The 19,107-nt window shown below is 41.6% G+C and overlaps 1 protein-coding gene across 1 annotated transcript in view; it reads left to right on the forward strand.

Moving 5' to 3' along the window:
• The window catches only part of PRG4 (proteoglycan 4), a 208,474-nt gene extending 193,209 nt beyond the window's left edge, over positions 1-15,265 (forward strand). The window contains exons 23-27 of the mRNA XM_073582914.1: positions 2,404-2,540; positions 9,476-9,632; positions 12,030-12,218; positions 12,512-12,637; positions 14,788-15,265. Of these exons, the coding sequence (XP_073439015.1) occupies positions 2,404-2,540; positions 9,476-9,632; positions 12,030-12,218; positions 12,512-12,637; positions 14,788-14,888 (710 nt within the window). The 3' untranslated portion in view covers positions 14,889-15,265. The remainder of the gene's footprint in view (positions 1-2,403; positions 2,541-9,475; positions 9,633-12,029; positions 12,219-12,511; positions 12,638-14,787) is intronic.
• The last annotated feature ends 3,842 nt before the right edge of the window (positions 15,266-19,107 follow it).

A 19,107-nucleotide genomic window follows, 5' to 3' on the forward strand; every position in this document is an offset into this window, starting at 1 on the left:
TTTACATTTTTCACTCTTTGTTTCATTGCAGCCATTTGTTACATTCAAAAAAGTTCATTTTTTCTCATTAATGTAATTTATTGGTTATGTTAAATTTTTGTGGAAAGTCAGAGCCTGAAAAGTGGGGTGTGCAATATTATTCGGCCCCTTTAACTTAATGCTTTGTTGCACCACCTTTTGCTGCGATTAAAGCTGCAAGTCACTTGGGGTATGTCTCTATCAGCTTTGTACATGGAGAGACTGAAATTCTTGCCCATTCTTCCTTGGCAAACAGCTCAAGCTCATTGAGGTTTGATGAAGATCATTTCTGAACCGTAGTTTTCAGCTCTTTCCACAGATTCTCGATTGGATTCAGGTCTGGACTTTGACTTAGCCATTCTAACACCTGGATACGTTTATTTGTGAACCATTCCATTGTAGATTTTGCTTTATGTTTGGGATCATTGTCTTGTTGGAAGACAAATCTCCTTCCCAGTCTCAGGTCTTTTGCAGACTCCAACAGGTTTTCTTCAAGAATGGTCCTGTATTTGGCTCCATCCATCTTCCCATAAATTTTAACCATCTTCCCTGTCCCTGCTGAAGAAAAGCAGGCCCAAACCATCATGCTGCCACCACCATGTTTGACAGTGGGGATGGTGTGTTCAGGGTGATGAGCTGTGTTGCCTTTACACCAAACATATCGTTTGGCATTGTTGCCAAAAAGTTCGATTTTGGTTTCATCTGACCAGAGCACCTTCTTCCACATGTTTGGTGTGTCTCCCAGGTGGCTTGTTGCAAACTGTAAATGACACTTTTTATGGATATCTTTGAGAAATGGCTTTCTTCTTGCCACTCTTCAATAAAGGCCAGATTTGTGCAGTGTACGACTGATTGTTGTCCTATGGACAGACTGTCCCACCTCAGCTGTAGATCTCTGCATTTCCTCCAAAGTAATCATGGGTCTCTTGGCTGCATCTCTAATCAGTCTTCTCCTTGTTTGAGATGAAAGTTCAGAGGGATGGCCGGGTCTTGGTAGATTTGCAGTGGTATGATACTCCTTCCATTTCAATATGATCGCTTGCACAGTGCTCCTTGGGATGTTTAAAGTTTTGGAAATCATTTTGTATCCAAATCCGGCTTTAAAATTCTCCACAACAGTATAACGGACCTGCCTGCTGTGTTCCTTGGTCTTCATGATGCTCTCTGTGCTTTAAACAGAACTCTGAGACTATCACAGAGCAGGTGCATTTATATGGAGACTTGATTACAGAAAGGTGGATTATATTTATCATCATTAGTCATTTAGGACAACATTGGATCATTCAGAGATCCACAATGAACTTCTGGAGTGAGATTGCTGCAGTGAAAGTAAAGGGGCTGAATAATATTGCACGCCCCACTTTTCAGTTTTTGACTTTCCACAAAAATTTAAAATAACCAATAAATTTTGTTCAACGTCACAATTGTGTCCCACTTGTTGTTGATTCTTCACCAAAAATGTACATTTGGTATCTTTATGTTTGAAGCATGATATATGGGAAAAGGTTGAAAAGTTCCAGGGGGCCGAATACTTTCGCATGGCACTGCACCTGAACCTTGCTACAGTCCTAGTAAACTTTATTAGCAATAGTATCCTTAAATGGCAGTAAGTTCAAGGTGTGCTCTGAACTCACTTTGGCAATTACAAGATTTAAAGGGTTTGCCCACCCCTAAAAAAAGTTTATTGATACTGCCCAACATGCTGCAAAATAATAATAATAATAATAATAATAATTAGAATGCAAAAATCTCACCCATCTTTCTGATTTTCAACAAACATCTTTTAAAGCTTTTCAGGTTACACACCAGTCTACATACAGGATGTATAGAGCTGAGTTCTGCACATCCTTATGTGGCCATACACTTAGTGATTAGCAAGTAACATCTGCCTCTGCAGGCAGTGCTTGGCTGGAGTGCTTACATGCCCATCCAGGTAGGGAGAGGTAGCATGGATATTGGTGAAGGACCCTAGATGTAAGAGAAGCAGCAACAATCGAAGAAATGAGTATGTTTCTTTTTTTTTTAGACTATGCTGGACCATAGCTGTAAAAAATATTCAGGGGCGGGCAACCCCTTAGAAGGTTTTAGTACAAGATATCACAAAATGCCATAGGAGCTCTCATGGAGTCCATACCTTAGTGGTTCAGAGCAGTAGGTTCTAATGTGCCAGCGTATCAATGCTTTCATATTGAACATTTGCAAGTTTATGTCTCTTGGAAAACTAATAAATGTTATAAAGATTTCACAAATTGGTTATTAGACAAGACTATGTGTGTTATTTGTTCTTTGCATATGCACTTTATATTCAGATATAAGTAGTTGTCCAGCTTAAACTAAATTTGCATGCTAATCATTTCTTTTTCCTAAAATGTTGGGGAATTTCAGGTCACTACTTTTGGACATTAAATAAAGGAGGTGTGATGGGATGTCCTCGCAAAATTACTGAAGTATGGGGTGTTCCATCACCAATTGACACAGTATTTACTAGATGTAATTGCGGTGGCAAGACCTTCTTTTTCAAGGTATGAAAAATGCACTTTAAAAGATATTAGTGGTCTGATGTCATTGGCTATACAGTATGCTCAAAGTGTACAATCTAGTACTGCTCTAATATACCCTGCACAAAAAAATAAAGGGGACACTTAACACAATATAACTCCAAGTCAATCACACTTCAGTGACATCAGCCTGTCCAGTTATGAAGCAACACAGATTGTGAATCAACTTCTCCTTCTGTTGTGCAAATAGAACAGATTACAGGTAGAAATGATAAGCAATTAGCAAGACAACCTAGTGGGATAGTGGTGAGCACAGACCATTTATCTGTCCTTTTTGGGTGTTGTTTTGGTCACTTTTGCATTTTGTCATTGCTCTCACGCCTTGAGGTATAGTAGCATGAGGCGGTGCCTACAATCCACAGAAGTTGCTCAGTTAGTGCTATGGCAAGAAGGATAGCTGTGCTTGTTATCACAGTGTCCAGAGCATGATGCAGATGTCAGGAGACAGGACAGTACACAGAGACATGGAGGGGCCATAGGAGTGCAACAACCCAGCAGCAGGACCTCTACCTTCTCCTTTCTGCAGGGAGCAACAGGAGGAGCAATGCCAGAGCCCTGAAAAATGACCTCCAACAGGCCTCTAAAATCTAAGTTTCTGCTCAAACTGTCAGAAACAGACTCCATGAGGGTGGAATGAGGTACCGACATCCACAAGTGGGTGTTGTGCTTTCAGCCCAACATCCTCCATGGCAATTGGCATTTGCCACAGAACACAGAAGATTTGCAGATTCGACATTGGTGCCCTGTGCTCTTTACGCATGAGAGCAGGTTCACATTGAGCGTGTGACAGACATGACGGAGTCTGGAGATGCTGTGGAGAATATTTTGCTGCCTGCAACATCCTCCATCATAACAGATTTCGCAGTGGGTCACACAGCACTCCATGTGCTAGGCAAAAGTACCCTGACTGCCATTAGGTACCGGGACGAGATCTTCAGTCGTATTGTGAGACCCTACGCAGGTGCACTGGATCCTGGGTTCCTTCTGATGCATGACAATGCTAAGCCTCATGTAACTGAAGTATGTCAGCAGTTCCTTCATGATGAAGGCTTTGATGCTATGGACTGGTCTGCGCATTTCCCAGACCTGAATTCAATCAAGCACATCTGGGAAATCATGTCTTGTTCCATCCACCAACTCCACATTGTGCCACAGACTGTCCAGGAGATAACTGATGCTTTATTTCAAGTCTGGGAGGAGATCCCTCAGAAGTACATCTGCCGCTATGCCCAGGCATTGTAGGGAGGTCATACAGGCACGTGAAGGCCACACATATTACTGAGCATCATTGCCTTGTCTTGAGGCATTTCCCCTGAAGTTGGATCATCCTGTAATTTGATTTTCCACTTTGATTTTGGGTATCATAACAAATCAAGACCTCCATGGGATATTAATTTTGATTTACGTTGATCATCATGTTTTATTGTTCCTAACTAGTGATGGGTGAACCTGAACAGTAAAGTTCGGGAGCCATAATGAAAACCTATTATTCGGCATGGACCCCGAACACAGATTTCTCAAGGAAGTCCATGTTACTGTTTGGGTTTGACACCCGAACATCAGGTGTTTCCCACGCTGTCCTCTGCATGACAGCACGAGAAACACCGGCGGCTCTGATTGGTGATCAGATCATTGAAACGTTTACCTCTGGTCAAGGGGGCGTCGGCTGATGAGAGAGTACTACTCCCATCAGTCTACACCTGCTGCCTTTAATAACAGGGTATTCATCAGCAGGCGCCTGCGCTATAAATAATTTTTTTTTTTAAAATTACAAGGAGTCTTTCAATTTTTGTAACCAGCATGGCAAAACTGACAGCTGTGGCCTGCAACCCTTAGCTGTCAGCTTTGTCATGACTGGTTATCAAGAATAGGAGGTACCCATGCTATTTTTTAAATTATTTAAAGAAATAATTTTAAAAAACAGCTTAGGGTCTCTTCCATTTTTTACAACCAGACCAGCTAAAGCAGACACCTGGGGGATGGTATTCTAAGGCTGGTAAGGAGCCCCTGCCAGCCTAAAAATAGCAGCACGCAGCTGTCCCAGAAAAGGTGCATCTGTTAAATGCACCAATTCTGGAACTTTGCCTGGCTCTTCCCACTTGCCTTGTGGTGGTGACAAGTTGAGTTCATATTTGTGAGGTTGATGTCACATTTGTATTTTCAAATGACATCGAGCCCAGCAGTTAGTAATGGACAGACGTCTTATGGATGCCTCTCCATTACTAATCCAATAGTCATATTGTCAATAAAAACACCCAGAATAAAGTTCTTTATTTGAAATAAAAATACACACCATTTTACAATTTTATTTAAAAATAAATACCGCTATGCTCACCTTACACCTATTCCATTGAAGCCCTGGTCACCTATAAAAAAAATTTAAAAAATAAAGACAATTTTCCTCACATGTCCGACACACTGTCCCATGCCATAATCCATATCTGCAATAATCGGTTTTCAACTAGGACGGTGCAAGGTGCGATCGTCATGGCTGAAAATCACCATAAGAAATTTGTCGTGGTGAACAGCGGAGAATTCACTGAGCTAAGCGTTTCACAGTGAGATTTTTTCTCATGGTGCTAGAGGTGATCTCACTAAGGTCATAACAGTTCATTGTCCTGGCTCACAATAAATTGAGATAGTAATGCAGCCTCAGTGACCTGGAATAACCTCGATGAAGTCACCTCTAGTCACTGACGCTGCTGCTTGCAACAGCTCATTCTTCTGTGGTTTTCAACCTGGATGGTGCCAAGATGTGACCATCAGGGTGAAATCCACAGGAGAATAAGCTGCTGCGAGTGCAGCATCAGTGACTTAGCTGTCTGCTTTAGCTTGGCTGGTTGTCAGACATGGAGGGGACCCCACAATGTTTTTATTTTATTATTTATTTTAAAAAAAACAGTATGGGGACCCCTCTTTTCTTCATAACCAGCCATGACAAAGCTGATAACTCAGGGTTGCAATTCACAGCTTTCAGTTTTGCCATGCTGGTTATCAAAATAGAAAATCCCCCCCATCAGTTTTTTTCAATTTATTTTTAACACAGGCACAAGCTGATGAATACTCCCATCAGCCATGCTCGCTCTCGCTGTTATTAGTGGCAGCAGGCATAGGCTGATGGGAGTAGTACTCTCTCATCAGCCGAGGCCTCTGTGACTGGAGGTAAGTTTTTTACCACCAGTCACAGCTGCTGGCTCGCACTGTCAATCTTACCATACATCAAAGGACGTGTTTGGCACGCTGTCATGCAAGCGTAGCAACCAATGGATGTTCAGGCCCTCCATTTATATAAATGGAGTCCAGGTTCAGGTACTGTTCTGGTACCCGACCCAAACTTTTTAAAATATTTTGCAGAACCTGCCCGAAACCTGATCAGCCAGGGGTTCACCCATCACTATTCCCAATGCATTCCACTATGTAATGAATAAAGATTTGCAACTGGAATAATCATTCAATGATATCCTTGTTTTATAAGGGGTAGTATATAATTGTTTTCTTGCTCCCTAAAGGATAGTTATTGCCGATAGCTTGCTTAGTGTTTATTCTTATAGCAATTACAGTTTCGTGAAAAAGGGTTTGCCTCCTTCCTGATTTTCTATTTTACTTGTTTGTCACACTAAAACAAATTTAGATATAAGACAAAGATAACAAAAGAAAACACAAAATTAATTATAAAGACCTTCATTTAAAAATGAAAGGGAGAACATGTCAGCAGGATTGTGCATAGTAACCTACACACAGTGTCAGGTCAGAGCCAATATACTGAATAAAATGATACCTTGGTTGATGAACTCCGTCTTGTGGCTGTGTCTTATCTTTACTTTCAGTTTTGGGTTAATGATATGCTCATGTCTTAAGGCAGGGTTCATGTACGTGGTGCTCTGATTAGATATTCATAATGCAGACTGCAGAGAAGTCACTGATCTCTCAGTGACCTGCCCCCTAGTTTGCATAATGAATACCATCACATACTGAATAAAAAAAATTGCTTCTGCAGGCAGATGCCGGCCGTGGCTCCTGCACTGCAGCATAATCGAATGGTTACTGTGCACTTAATCCCTTTTGGAGATTACTTGAGTGAGGGAAAAAAGTCATTTTGAAAATGGCGCCCGGGGCGTCTGCGCAGTAGCAGCTATCGGTTTGTATTGAGATCCGATAGCTGCTCTTGCGCAGGTGCCAGTGGTGCCATCTTGATGGAGAAAAAAAAATATATCCTTCACCAAGATGGCACCACCCGCACATGCGCAATAGCAGCTGTTCGCGATTTCCGTGAGCTGCTACTGCTCAGGTATTGGCAGCACCAGGACTTTTTTTCATCTCCAAAAAGATGGCGCCGCCAGCACCTGTGCAACAGCAGCTATTGGATCTGAATACAAGCCAATAGCCGCAACTGCGCAGGCACCCCGGATGCCATTTTCAAAATGACTTTTTTTTCCCTCGCTTAAGTAAATCTGCAAAAGGGATTAAGTGCACAGTAACCATTCGATTATGCTGCAGTGCAGGTGCCACGGCTGAGCATATCATTAACAGAAAACTGAAAATAAAGATTAAGAAACAGCCACAAGACAGATTTCATCAATAAAGGTATCATTTTATTCAGTATAAGGGCGCTGACCTGACACTGTGTGTAGGTTACTATGCACAATCTTGCTGACAGGTTCCCTTTAGGCTTCTTTTACACATACTATGCTTTTACTGGCCGTTTTTGCGGCCCCAATAGATTTCTATGGGGCCGCAAAATTGGCACGCGAAAATTCCACGGTGTGCTGTATGGCCGTGAGGGCCGTATTTGCGGCCATGAAAAAAGATCGAGCCTGCTCGATCTTTTTCATGGCGTACAGACACGGCCCCCATTGAAAATCAATGGGGCCACAAAAACAAACAGAAGTTTGTTTTTGCGGTGAACCGTCACTTCCGGTTTTGCGGAATGCCGTTTTTTTTCCAAAACTTCTTCCATAGTATTGGAAAACTGAAAAATAGCGATCCACAAGTTTTTGCGGTCTGTTATTGTGGCAGACCGCCTTTTTGCGGTGATATGGCCCGCAAAAACGGGCCGCAAAATACCCGGTAAGTGTAAAAGTAGCCTTAAGGGAAAAAGTAATGCAATAATAAATAATAACTGGTTTGGCCACCCTCAGCAGCAGCAGCTGCATTCAAGCATTTGCGATAACTGGCAATGAGTCTTTTACAGCGCTCTGAAGGAATTTTGGCAACTCATCTTTTCAGAATTGTTGCAATTCAGCCACATTGAGTTCTTGAGCATGAACCACCTTTTTAAGGTCAAGCCACAGTAGCTCAATCGGATTAAGGTCAGGACTTTCACTAGCCACTCCAAAGCTTTAATTTTGTTTTTCTTAAGCCATTCAGAGGTGGACTTGCTGGTGTGTTTTAGATCATTGTCCTGCTGCAAAACCCAAGTACGCTTCAGCTTGAGGTCACAAACAGATGACTGGACATTGTCCTTCAGGATTTTTTGATGGACAGCAGAATTTATTTGTTTCATTTACCACTGCAAGTCTTCCCGGTCCTGAAGCAGTAAAACAGCTCCAGATCATCACACTATCACCACCATATTTTACTCTTGGTATGATGTTCCTTTTCTGAAATGCTGTGTTAATTCTTTGCCAGATGTAATGGGACATATACTTTCCAAAAAGTTCAACTTTTGTCTCATCAGTCCACAGAGTATTCTCCCAAATGTATTGGGAATCATCAAGATGTTTTCTGGCAAAACTAAGATGAGCCTTTATGCTCTTATTGTCTTATTGCTCAGTATGGGTTTTCATCCTGGACCTCGGCCATGCAGGCGATTTTTGCCCAGTCTCTTTTTTATGGTAGAATCATGAACACTGAACTGAGTCAAATGAGGCCTGCAGTTCTTTGGATGTTGTGGGTTTTTTGTGATCTCTTGGATAAGTTGTTGCTCTTCTCTTGTAGTAATTTTGCTTGATCGGCGCCTGGGACTATTCATCACTGTTCCATGTTTTTGCCATTTGTGGATAATGGCTGTTACTGTGGTTTGCTGGAGTCCCAAAGCTTTAGAAATGGCTTTTAACATTTTCCATACTGATAGATCTCAATTACTTTGTTTCTTATTTGTTCCAGAATTTCTTTGGATCGGGTCACAAAGTATAAATTTTGAGGTTCTTTTGGCCTACTTCACTTTTTCAGGCAGGTCCTATTTAAATGATTTCTTAATTGAGAACAGGTGTGGCAGTAATCAGATCTGGTTGTGGCTACGGAATTTGGAGTCATCTTCCCAAAGATGTGATAAACAACAGTTAATTTAGGTTTTAGATGGGGGAGCGCAATCACTTTTTCACACAGGGCCCTGTAGGTTTTTTTATTTCTTTTTCCCATAAAAATAAAGATCTTCATTTTAAAAACTGCATTATTTGTTTAATTGTGTTATCTTTATCTAATATTTACATTTGTTTGGTGTTCTGTGATAAGCATGCAAAAGAATGGGAAATCAGGAAGAGGGCAAATACTTTTTCACACACCTGTATTTCTTGAGGTCTTGGCTCAATTTATATGACAATCTACACATGATCCCCAAACTGTAAATATCTGCATGCCCTCGACAGTACCCATATTCCCTATACATTTCAATAGAGAAAGATTGTACTTGTGCAGTCACCTACCTTTCAGATACAAGGTATCACAGATCAGTGTGGTTGCCAGAATGTAGACACTTACCAATCATATGCCACAGTGTGGCCCCTCTATGCTGTATTAGAGATTTGGAAGCTATAAAGGATATAATAGATACACATGTGTCACAACCTTTACCATGCTGACAATAAAAGTGTGCACTTGCATGTATTCAGCATTGTAAAGTAGTGTGCAATAAAAAAAAGAAAATTTGTATCCATCCTCTTGTTCCTTTCTCATGATAGGGTTCTCGTTATTGGCGTTTTTCTAATGATGCGATGGACCAAGGCTATCCAAAAGAAATTATTAAGGGTTTTGGTGGACTCAGAGGTAAAGTAAATGCTGTTCTGCCCGTCGCTGGATACAGAACAAGGCCGGAGTCTGTCTATTTTTTCAAACCAGGTGAGGAATCTGTGACACTGCATGTGTAACCCACTGGTCAGATAGATTATTGAAGTATACAACATGAGCTATTACAATACTATACATAACAAAATATTACTATACTATAACCAGAGGCGTAGCTAGAGCTTTTGCCGCCCAGGGCTGTTCCCAAATTTGGCGCCCCCCCCCCGGGCGGTGAATGGCCTGCTCGGATGCAGGGTCTGCAAAGGAATAAAATGGCCGCGCTTGGGAGGGGGTACCGGCCTGGGCGGTTACTGGTTAGGGTTACTGGTTAGGGATGTTAATGATTAATCACACAGACATTCTGACACACTGCCTGCGACAGTGCTCCCAGGCAGCACAGACAGTAATGTGCAGGCTCAGCTCCGCCTCCTCTGCCCCTGGCCGCAGTATAAGTTACACTTACACAGGCTGCCTGCGGCTGCCTGCTGTGTGTGTGACTGTGTGACACTGACGAAGGAAGCCGCCCGCAGGGAGAGCTCAGCAGCTGACTGAGCATGGAGGGAGGCTGGGGAGAGGCAGAGCGTCCTCCTCCCAAATGGTGAGTGACCCACCTGCACTAGCCGCTGCCAAAATCTCCTGCTATACACACAGTCTTCTCCTGTCACTGTGCCTCGGCCGCCTCCACGCTTCTCTCCCACAGCACAGAGAGGAGGAATTTCTGCTCCTGCCGTGCTGCGCCGTCCCCACACACGTGCCGCCTGGGGCGGCCTGCCCCCCCGCACCCCCCTTCCTACGCCACTGACTATAACATGCAAATATTCTCTTCAAAGAGGACAAAGACTAGTGCCACAGATTGGGGGTAGAAATCCTAGAAATCAATATTGATCTTTCAATGAGCCTTTGCACATGACTTAGGATGAAAATAAATCAGAGGCTTCATTTACAGATGTGTTTCAGGGAATTTCTCCCTCATCAGTGCAAAGTAGGAGATCTAATTTTTCTAAGTGAAATGCCTCTAACTGGGATCTAAGGGGGGGAGGTTTCCCCTTGCGGAGAGAGCCAAGCCATTGTATGGAGACTTATAGGCCATGCAATGCTCCTCTGGGGATTTGATTTAAATATGCAAACAGCCACTTCAAAGAGGAAGAGGACAGGAACACTAGTGTCATCTTATCCAGATAGCTATTCTAAAAGTCAATATCAATCCTTTGAAAAGCCTTGTCACCTTATTTAGGACAAAAAGCCAAACCAGACACTCCATTTGCAGACAAGTTTTTTGGGTTGTTTCTCGTCATCATTGCAAGGCAAGAGATCTGATCTGGTTAAGTGGCAGGCCACTGTCTAAGTGGAAACCTTTCTCCTTGTGGACAGGAGAACTATTCCCCCTTAGATACACTATAATAAAAATATTTGAAGGACTGTTACAAATTTACTGAACCAACACTCCTCCACTAATAAGCATTATTGTTGTGTTTCATTTTTCAATGTAGAATTAAAATATATGTGCCACAAATTCTGAGGAGTCAGTGTACGTTCAGATAAATGATCTCCTTTCCTTTTTTAGTGTCTTGGCCTGACATTTTTCAGCACCTTTCACTCTGAAATTAATGAATTGGTTTCTGTCTGAATAAAGAAGGGACCCTATACACATTAGATTATGTCGGTCAAATATGCCTATACTGTCAGGACCCACCGACTATTGATGAGATGCTTGGTTAGATAAGATATAGAAGGTATCTCTCATGAAAAGACGTTTAGATAAAATTTAGGGGAGCAGCAAATTTAAGCTTCATTCAGACGCCACGGAATTAAAAAAAAAAAAAAACCTGTGTTTTACATTTATTTTTGATCAGTGTTTGGTCAGTTTATCAGTTTTTGCCATTATTGTTTCATCAGTGATTTTCCTGTATGCAAAAAAGCATTCTAGTCAGCACACATCGTACATAGAGATGACATATCTGTGCTGTCCAAGACTTTTATGACCCATAGAGTTGCACTGGAGAGTTTGGGAATGAATCACACACGTCTCAGTTTTAGGACATGTGAAAAGCACCATAGACTATAATGGGTGCATGTTCTATTTGTGAAAAGCACAGATCAAAAACATACGTGAAATATGGATGTATGAAAAAGAAGGCACAGAAAAAAAATCCCAGAAACGTATGATTTTTGAATAATAGCTCCAAAGACAGAGAAAACTATATTTTTATGATAGCCGCTCTTTAAGTGAAGTCAATACTGTTCTCTCGTCCACATGTCAAGGTCACCTGTTCTTGTCACTTTTATAAAGGTCACATTTCACACACTATATGAGACAAGCAAGTGATCTTATACCTGATAGACAAGTCACATCCATCATTACAAAGATGCTGTTGTAAAAGAGGAAAGCAGAGTTTGGTGCAATTGTATGGATTTACAATCCAGTCCATCAATAATATGATTGTCTCATAGGTGGTTTTGTACAAAAATACACATTCCGGCAGGAACAAGCCAAAAGATGCACAAAGAAGAAGCGTCCCAGTGTCCAATATCCCATTAACTCTAAAAACGTTCAGACTGTAAAGTATCGTTTCCCACGGGATGTAGTGAGACATCGGATCCAGATACATCGGTCTTTCGCTAATGTCCAGCAGCCTCTAGGTAATTTGCTTAGATTCTAATAAGGACACTATAAATGGAGGGTAAATATTGTGATGCCTCTTACTGCTTCTTTAAAACTGTTTTTATTACATTAATATTCTGGATTGTGTAAACAGCAGTATGAAGTTTCACTCCAGCAATGGGAGAAACTGTGCAAATCCTATGGCTGCATTCACAATTCACCAAATCTGTGATGTGTAAATCCCGCCTATGCCATACAGTACTTGGCTATTATACCGTTACGTCTATATATTTAGTGTCAGTACTTATCATTATTTCATGTGTACATTTAGGCATGCTTCATGAACAGTCTACAGTACGTTTAACCTGGAGAGGTATTCCCAATAACATCATCTCGGCTGTATCATTGCCAAATTATAAGAAGAAGGACGGCTATGACTATTATGTCTTCAATAAAGGTGATTGCCGCATATTTCCATTAATATTGATAACTAGCTGAAGAGCCCGGCGTTGCCTGGGCATAGTAACCAACTGTGGTTAGTTATAACAAATTATAATGATTATATTGCACATAAAAACCGTGCATCTAATCCTATCCTGTGTGATACTGACTGCTGAGCCGTGTATCTAATCCTATCCTGTGTGATACTGACTGCTGAGCCGTGTATCTAATCCTATCCTGTGTGATACCATCTGCTGAGCCGTGTATCTAATCCTATCCTGTGTGATACTGTCTGCTAAGCCGTGTATCTAATACTATTCTGTGTGATACTGACTGCTGAGCTGTGTATCTAATCCTATCCTGTGTGATACTGCCTGCTGAGCCATGTGTCTAATCCTCTCCTGTGTGATACTGTCTGCTGAACTGTGTATCTAATCCTATCCTGTGTGATACTGACTGCTGAGCCGTGTATCTAATCCTATCCTGTGTGATACTGACTGCTGAACTGTGTATCTAATCCTATCCTGTGTGATACTGCCTGCTGAGCCATGTGTCTAATCCTCTCCTGTGTGGTACTGACTGCTGAGCTGTGTATCTAATCCTACCCTGTGTGATACTGACTGCTGAGCCGTGTATCTATTCCTATCCTGTGTGATACTGACTGCTGAGCTGTGTATCTAATCCTATCCTGTGTGATACTAGGCTCCTCCTGCAGTCTGTGTCAGAGGGTGGTCTGTGTTGGCACGGTAATAATTTGTGTTATTTCTAGCTTTACAGAAGGACAATAACACCATAGAAATGATAAGAATAATAGGCCTCAGTTACCACAACTGTCTACAAAGAAAACTGTTGCTCATAGCAACCAATCACAGCTCATTTTTCATCTTTTAAACAGCTCTGGGACAGTGTGGCGAGTTTTGAGTGGCGACATTTGTGTTTCAACTTTTGTGTGGCGAGGTTGGTGTATGTGTGGTGAGATGTGTGCTGAGGGTGGTATATGTGTTGAAGCACGTGGTAGTGTGTGGCGCATTTTGTGTGTGTGTTCATATCCCCGTGTGTGGTGAATATCCCATATCAGGGCCCCACCTTAGCAACTGTACGGTATATACTCTTTGGCACCATCGCTCTCATTCTTTAGGTCCCCCTTGTTCACATCTGGCAGCTGTCAATTTACCTCCAACACTTTTCTTTTCACTTTTTCCCCATTATGTAGTTAGGGGCAAAATTGTTTGGTGAATTGGAACATGCAGGGTTAAAATTTTGCCTCACAACATAGCCTCGGTCTACTGAACCACTGCACGACCTGCTCTACCCTCTCCTACTGTATCCTCACCCATCCCTGTAGACTGTGAGCCCTTGCGGGCAGGGTCCCCTCTCCTTATGTACTTGTGTGTCCCTTGTCTTACACATGTTTATTATACTTGTCTTTATTTCCCCTTTTCACATGTAAAGCGCCATGGAATAAATGACGCTATATACATGCATATTAGTAATAATAGCCTATGACGCTCTCGGGGTCCAGACATGTGACTGTGCCAAATTTTGTGGCTGTAGCTGCGACGGTGCGGATGCCAATCCTGGACATACACACATACATACATACATACATACACATTGAGCTTTATATATTAGATTATATTGATGTATTCTTCTTCATAATTGAGAGAGATGCGTAAATAAAAAGGCCCTGGAAACCTTTCTTAGGCTATGTGCACAAGCTGCGAATTGGTCTGCGGATTTTTCCGCGCGGATTTTGCAAAATCCGCAGGTAAATCCGCAGGTCAAAAGACCTGTGGTTTATATGCGGATTGGCCTGCGGTTTTGCCCTGTGGTTTTTCATCTCTACAATGGAGGAGATGGTAAACCGCAGCGGAATCCGCAGAAAAGAGTGACATGTCAATTCTTTCTGCAGATTGGAAACCGCAGCAAAAACCGCGCGGAAAATTCTGCACCATCTGCACTGCGGTTTCCATTTTCCATAGGATTTAATGGTACTGTTCAACGCAGCTAATTATGCTGCGGATCCGCAGGGCCAAAACCGCTGCAGATCCGCAGCAGAATCCGCAGCGTGTGCACTCACCCTTATAATAGGAGGCTGTTCACTTTACTTTTGTTATTTTCATTAAAATGTACTCACATAATGAGGTGTTATTTTTTTACTTTTAGACAAATACTACAACATTAATATGTCAAGCAAAACAGCAGTGAAACCCCAGCCTGGCTCTGAGCAGAATATCGCAAAGGACTGGTATAACTGCAAAGAATGAGGACACAGACAACGACATTATCAATAATGGACTCCGCTTTTCACCTTAAAAGCCATGCAACATTCTAATCTATGCTGAAAACAAGATTATTTATTATACCACTTCAAAAAAGTTATTCTATAGAGCAACCCATGCCATTTGGAATAATATTTATTTTTTAATTCCGTGATTTACAATTACTGTAACCTGCTTTGTAAAATGAGGTGAAATCCAACCTGTTCTTGACTGATAAAAGCTTGTTATTGTAATGTTAAGGTCCTAACAGTTTTCAGATTATGTATCACATGTAAATCGAAGATTCCTAGACATGCTGTAGTCTCTTCGGCACTAACATGTTAGCAGTAAATAATACACTGATTAAACCTTATAAAACCTGGCATTTCTATTGTATTATTCTGAAAGCATTTTCAGAAAGTCTGTGTCAGAAATTCGGAAAAGTTTGGGGCTAGCATTACACTGCAGCAGATCACAGTGTGATATTTCTCTGAATGAAAACCTAGGGAAGTTTTAGGCTATGTTCACAGGTTGCAGTTTTTGCTTCTTTTTTAATGCAAATTTTAAGAAGCTTTTAACAGTATCAGCAAAGTCTATGAGATTTCAGAACTCTCATTCACACACATTGGTTTTTTTTTTCCTGACTGATTTTTCACCCATAGGAAACAATGGGTAAGTGCAAAAATGCAGCAAAAAATGCAGGAATCAAGTTTTGCTGCATTATTGGTGCAAAAAAACCTAGGGAAGTCTAATCATGCTATTTTCTGGGTCAGTAAACTTTATCAACATGCACAAGAGATTAAAAAAGCAGCAATAAAAACACAGCAAAAGCAGCTTCTTTAGGCTAGTTTCACACTTGCTTTTTTTTGCAGCGCTTTTTTCCCGCAAAAAAACGCATTGAAAAAACGCATACAAAAGCATACAACTGCTGCGTTTTTTTCAAGCATTTTTATGAGCATGCATGAAAAAAACGCAGCGTTTTTATGCGTTTGTATGTGTTTTTAGTGCGTTTTTACCGCGTTTGCGTTTTTTTCCAACATTTTTAGGTGGCCCCTCACACTACCCAAACCATGACTTTACTAACCCTAACCCTGACCCTAACCCTAACCCTAACCCTGACCCTAACCCTAACCCTAACCCTGACCCTAACCCTTAACCAAATCATACTTAACCCTAACCCAAACCCTAAACCCTAACTAACCCTAACCCTAACCCTAACCCTGACCCTAACCCTAACCCTGACCCTAACCCTTAACAAAACCATACTTAACCCTAACCCTGACCCTAACCCTAACCCTAACCCTAACCCTGACCCTAACCCTTAACCAAACCATACTTAACCCTAATCCTGACCCTAACCCTGACCCTAACCCTAACCCTAACCATGACCCTAACCCTTAACAAAACCATACTTAACCCTAATCCTGACCCTAACCCTGACCCTAACCCTTAACAAAACCATACTTAACCCTAACCCTGACCCTAACCCTAACCCTGACCCTAACCCTAACCCTAACCCTAACCCTAACCCTGACCCTAACCCTTAACCAAACCATACTTAACCCTAATCCTGACCCTAACCCTGACCCTAATCCTTAACAAAACCATACTTAACCCTAACCCTGACCCTAACCCTAACCCTGACCCTAACCCTAACCCTGACCCTAACCCTAACCCTAACCCTGACCCTAACCCTTAACAAAACCATACTTAACCCTAATCCTGACCCTAACCCTGACCCTAACCCTTAACCAAACCATACTTAACCCTAACCCTGACCCAAACCCCAACCCTAACCCTGACCCTGACCCTAACCCTAACCCTAAACCCCCTTAACTAACCCTAACTCTAACCCAAACCCCTAAATTCCATGGTTAAAAAAAAAAACGCATATGCAAAAAAACGCATACATGAGCATGCCAGTGCGCACATATGCGCATCCATAGGCTATAATGGCCATTTTTAGCGCAAAACGTGCGCATTTGTGCGCATGCGCTTTTTTGCAGGGCCAAAAAATGCAACATGCTGCGTCTGGAAAATACAAACGCACACCCCAAAAAAACGCAGCGCATGAAAATCGCATACATGCGCTTACAAGCGCGCAGGTATGCGCACCCATGTTAAATATAGGGGAAAAAACGCATGCGCACATATGCGTTTTTTTCCAGCGCTAAAAAACGCAAATGTGAAACCAGCCTTACTGCCAAGAGAGCAGGTATTGCCTGGGCAAAAAATGTTAACACATTACGCTTTGCTTGGAGTTTCAAAAAACTTCAACACCATCAGATTTTTTTCTGCCACTGTAAATGGCTACATCCAGCAGTCCCATAGGCAATCAATGGACCAGAAGTACGCATGCTTGACCTTCATTTCATTTAGATGGGGCTTTGCAGAGTCCCATTCTAGGGTTCAATGGGCGCCAAATGGTAAAACCATCATCATCGGTAAGTGGTACAAAATTTCTACAAATACTTCAAATGGATCTCACTAATAAATGTAAATTTGAAGGTACCACATACGGCCTACTAATAGAGGGGACCAATAGTGATAATCCAAGAGGAAGGACACGGTCACAAACTGTATTTTGGTCAGTATATTGCAACAGTACTTGTAATCCAAAACCAAAAGCAGGACCAATACAAATAAGAAGTGCAAATATTTCCATTTCTCTTTTTATTTCTTTAATCAAATTTAGGCAAACAAAAGCATTAAAGACCTCATAATAGTTTATCTCTGCAGTGCATGGGTGCAAGACCTTGATTATGTCACTGTGGTGTTCTAAAAGGTCCTGTATCACTTTTAATTGTGGTTTTTATGTAGAATAGTTTAAACCAGGACTGGGACAATGCATCTTGGTACCCTAGGCAGATTAAGCCATTACATCCCCCCTAAAGTAACAGGAACCCTAAAGCACCCTTCTCCCTCTCCTATGGGTCAGGTAACAAGCTCTGACAAACACTTTCACTAGAATTGTTATCTTTTTCACCAAAAAATACCAACAAAAGTGAAAAAAGTTGTCTAGTTTAGTGGTATGTGATAGTAAACACGGCACATCTGGAGAAAAGGTGCACAAGTAGGACCCAAAGCTGTGGGTTATATTGTAAAGACACTTGGCACTGTAATGATGTATTCAACAAGGAAATAGCTTTCATTGTGGAAACTCCAGACAAAAATAAAGAGACTTTTCAGTCAAAACAAGACCTTCATCAGTCTGATAAAGAAAAACATAACAGTGTACAATAACTATCGTAAAAAAATTAAATAATCACTTTGTATGATGTCACAATATTGCAGATTACATAAGGAAAATATACATAGATACATGTCATACTATCTGTGAGAGGAAAACCCATTTTAACATCCATAATATAATTTGAATCCCTCAAAGCAAAATATACTGTTTATGTATTAGACAAAAAAAATTAAGTAAAGTTCAAAAATGAAGACCAACAAACACACATGTGGGAGATCAAGGTAAGTATACACTACAACCGTGTTTATCATGTAAGCAGATGTAACATTAGGATATATATGGTATGTGTAGTGCACATGGACTATAGAAAAATTTGCAGCCACCGGACTGAGATCAGAAAAGACACTACCGGTCAGACCAAGAGAGCATAAAATACACCTACACCCCTAACTGAGCTAAAACACAAATATCACAGAAAAATAGCGAGTAATAATTATAACCCAACAAGATATCACACACTCTAGAAGTGGTGAAACTGAGTGCTGCAGGGTCAGGTGAGAGTTTGTGGTATCCACTGCTCAGACTGAAAGCACTGAGGGGAATAGATGTAGTCGGATTTAAATAACTCGGGACAGTCGAAGGGTGTGTGTGGAGCGAGCCAATAGGAATTAAGGGAGCGTGTTCTAACAGCTTGATATTCACCCAGAGAAGACAGGAGGTGTGCGGGCAATGGACCAGTAGGATTCCAGGGGTGTGGTCAGGTGACGCATCTCAGGGCGAGTGGTAAGAGTCTGGAGGTTGCGTTCTCAATGCCCAGTGGTAACAGATAGGCAGGTCAGTAATGACGTGCTACAGGAATAGAATCAAATCCACTATAAGAGCCCGATTTTGGAGTCTAGATGCAGCACTCTCTATGCCCTGCAGTGACAGATTGACAGGTCAGTGGAGTGGCACCGAGCACAGGGAGTAATTACAAAGTCCAGGGTAGATTATACTGTGATCTACAAGCATCCAAAGTTACTGTGGATACCA

The sequence above is a fragment of the Dendrobates tinctorius genome, unplaced genomic scaffold (genome assembly GCF_039654945.1).
Source record: "Dendrobates tinctorius isolate UK_male_01 unplaced genomic scaffold, ASM3965494v1 ptg000074l, whole genome shotgun sequence".
Taxonomy (NCBI): domain Eukaryota; kingdom Metazoa; phylum Chordata; class Amphibia; order Anura; family Dendrobatidae; genus Dendrobates; species Dendrobates tinctorius.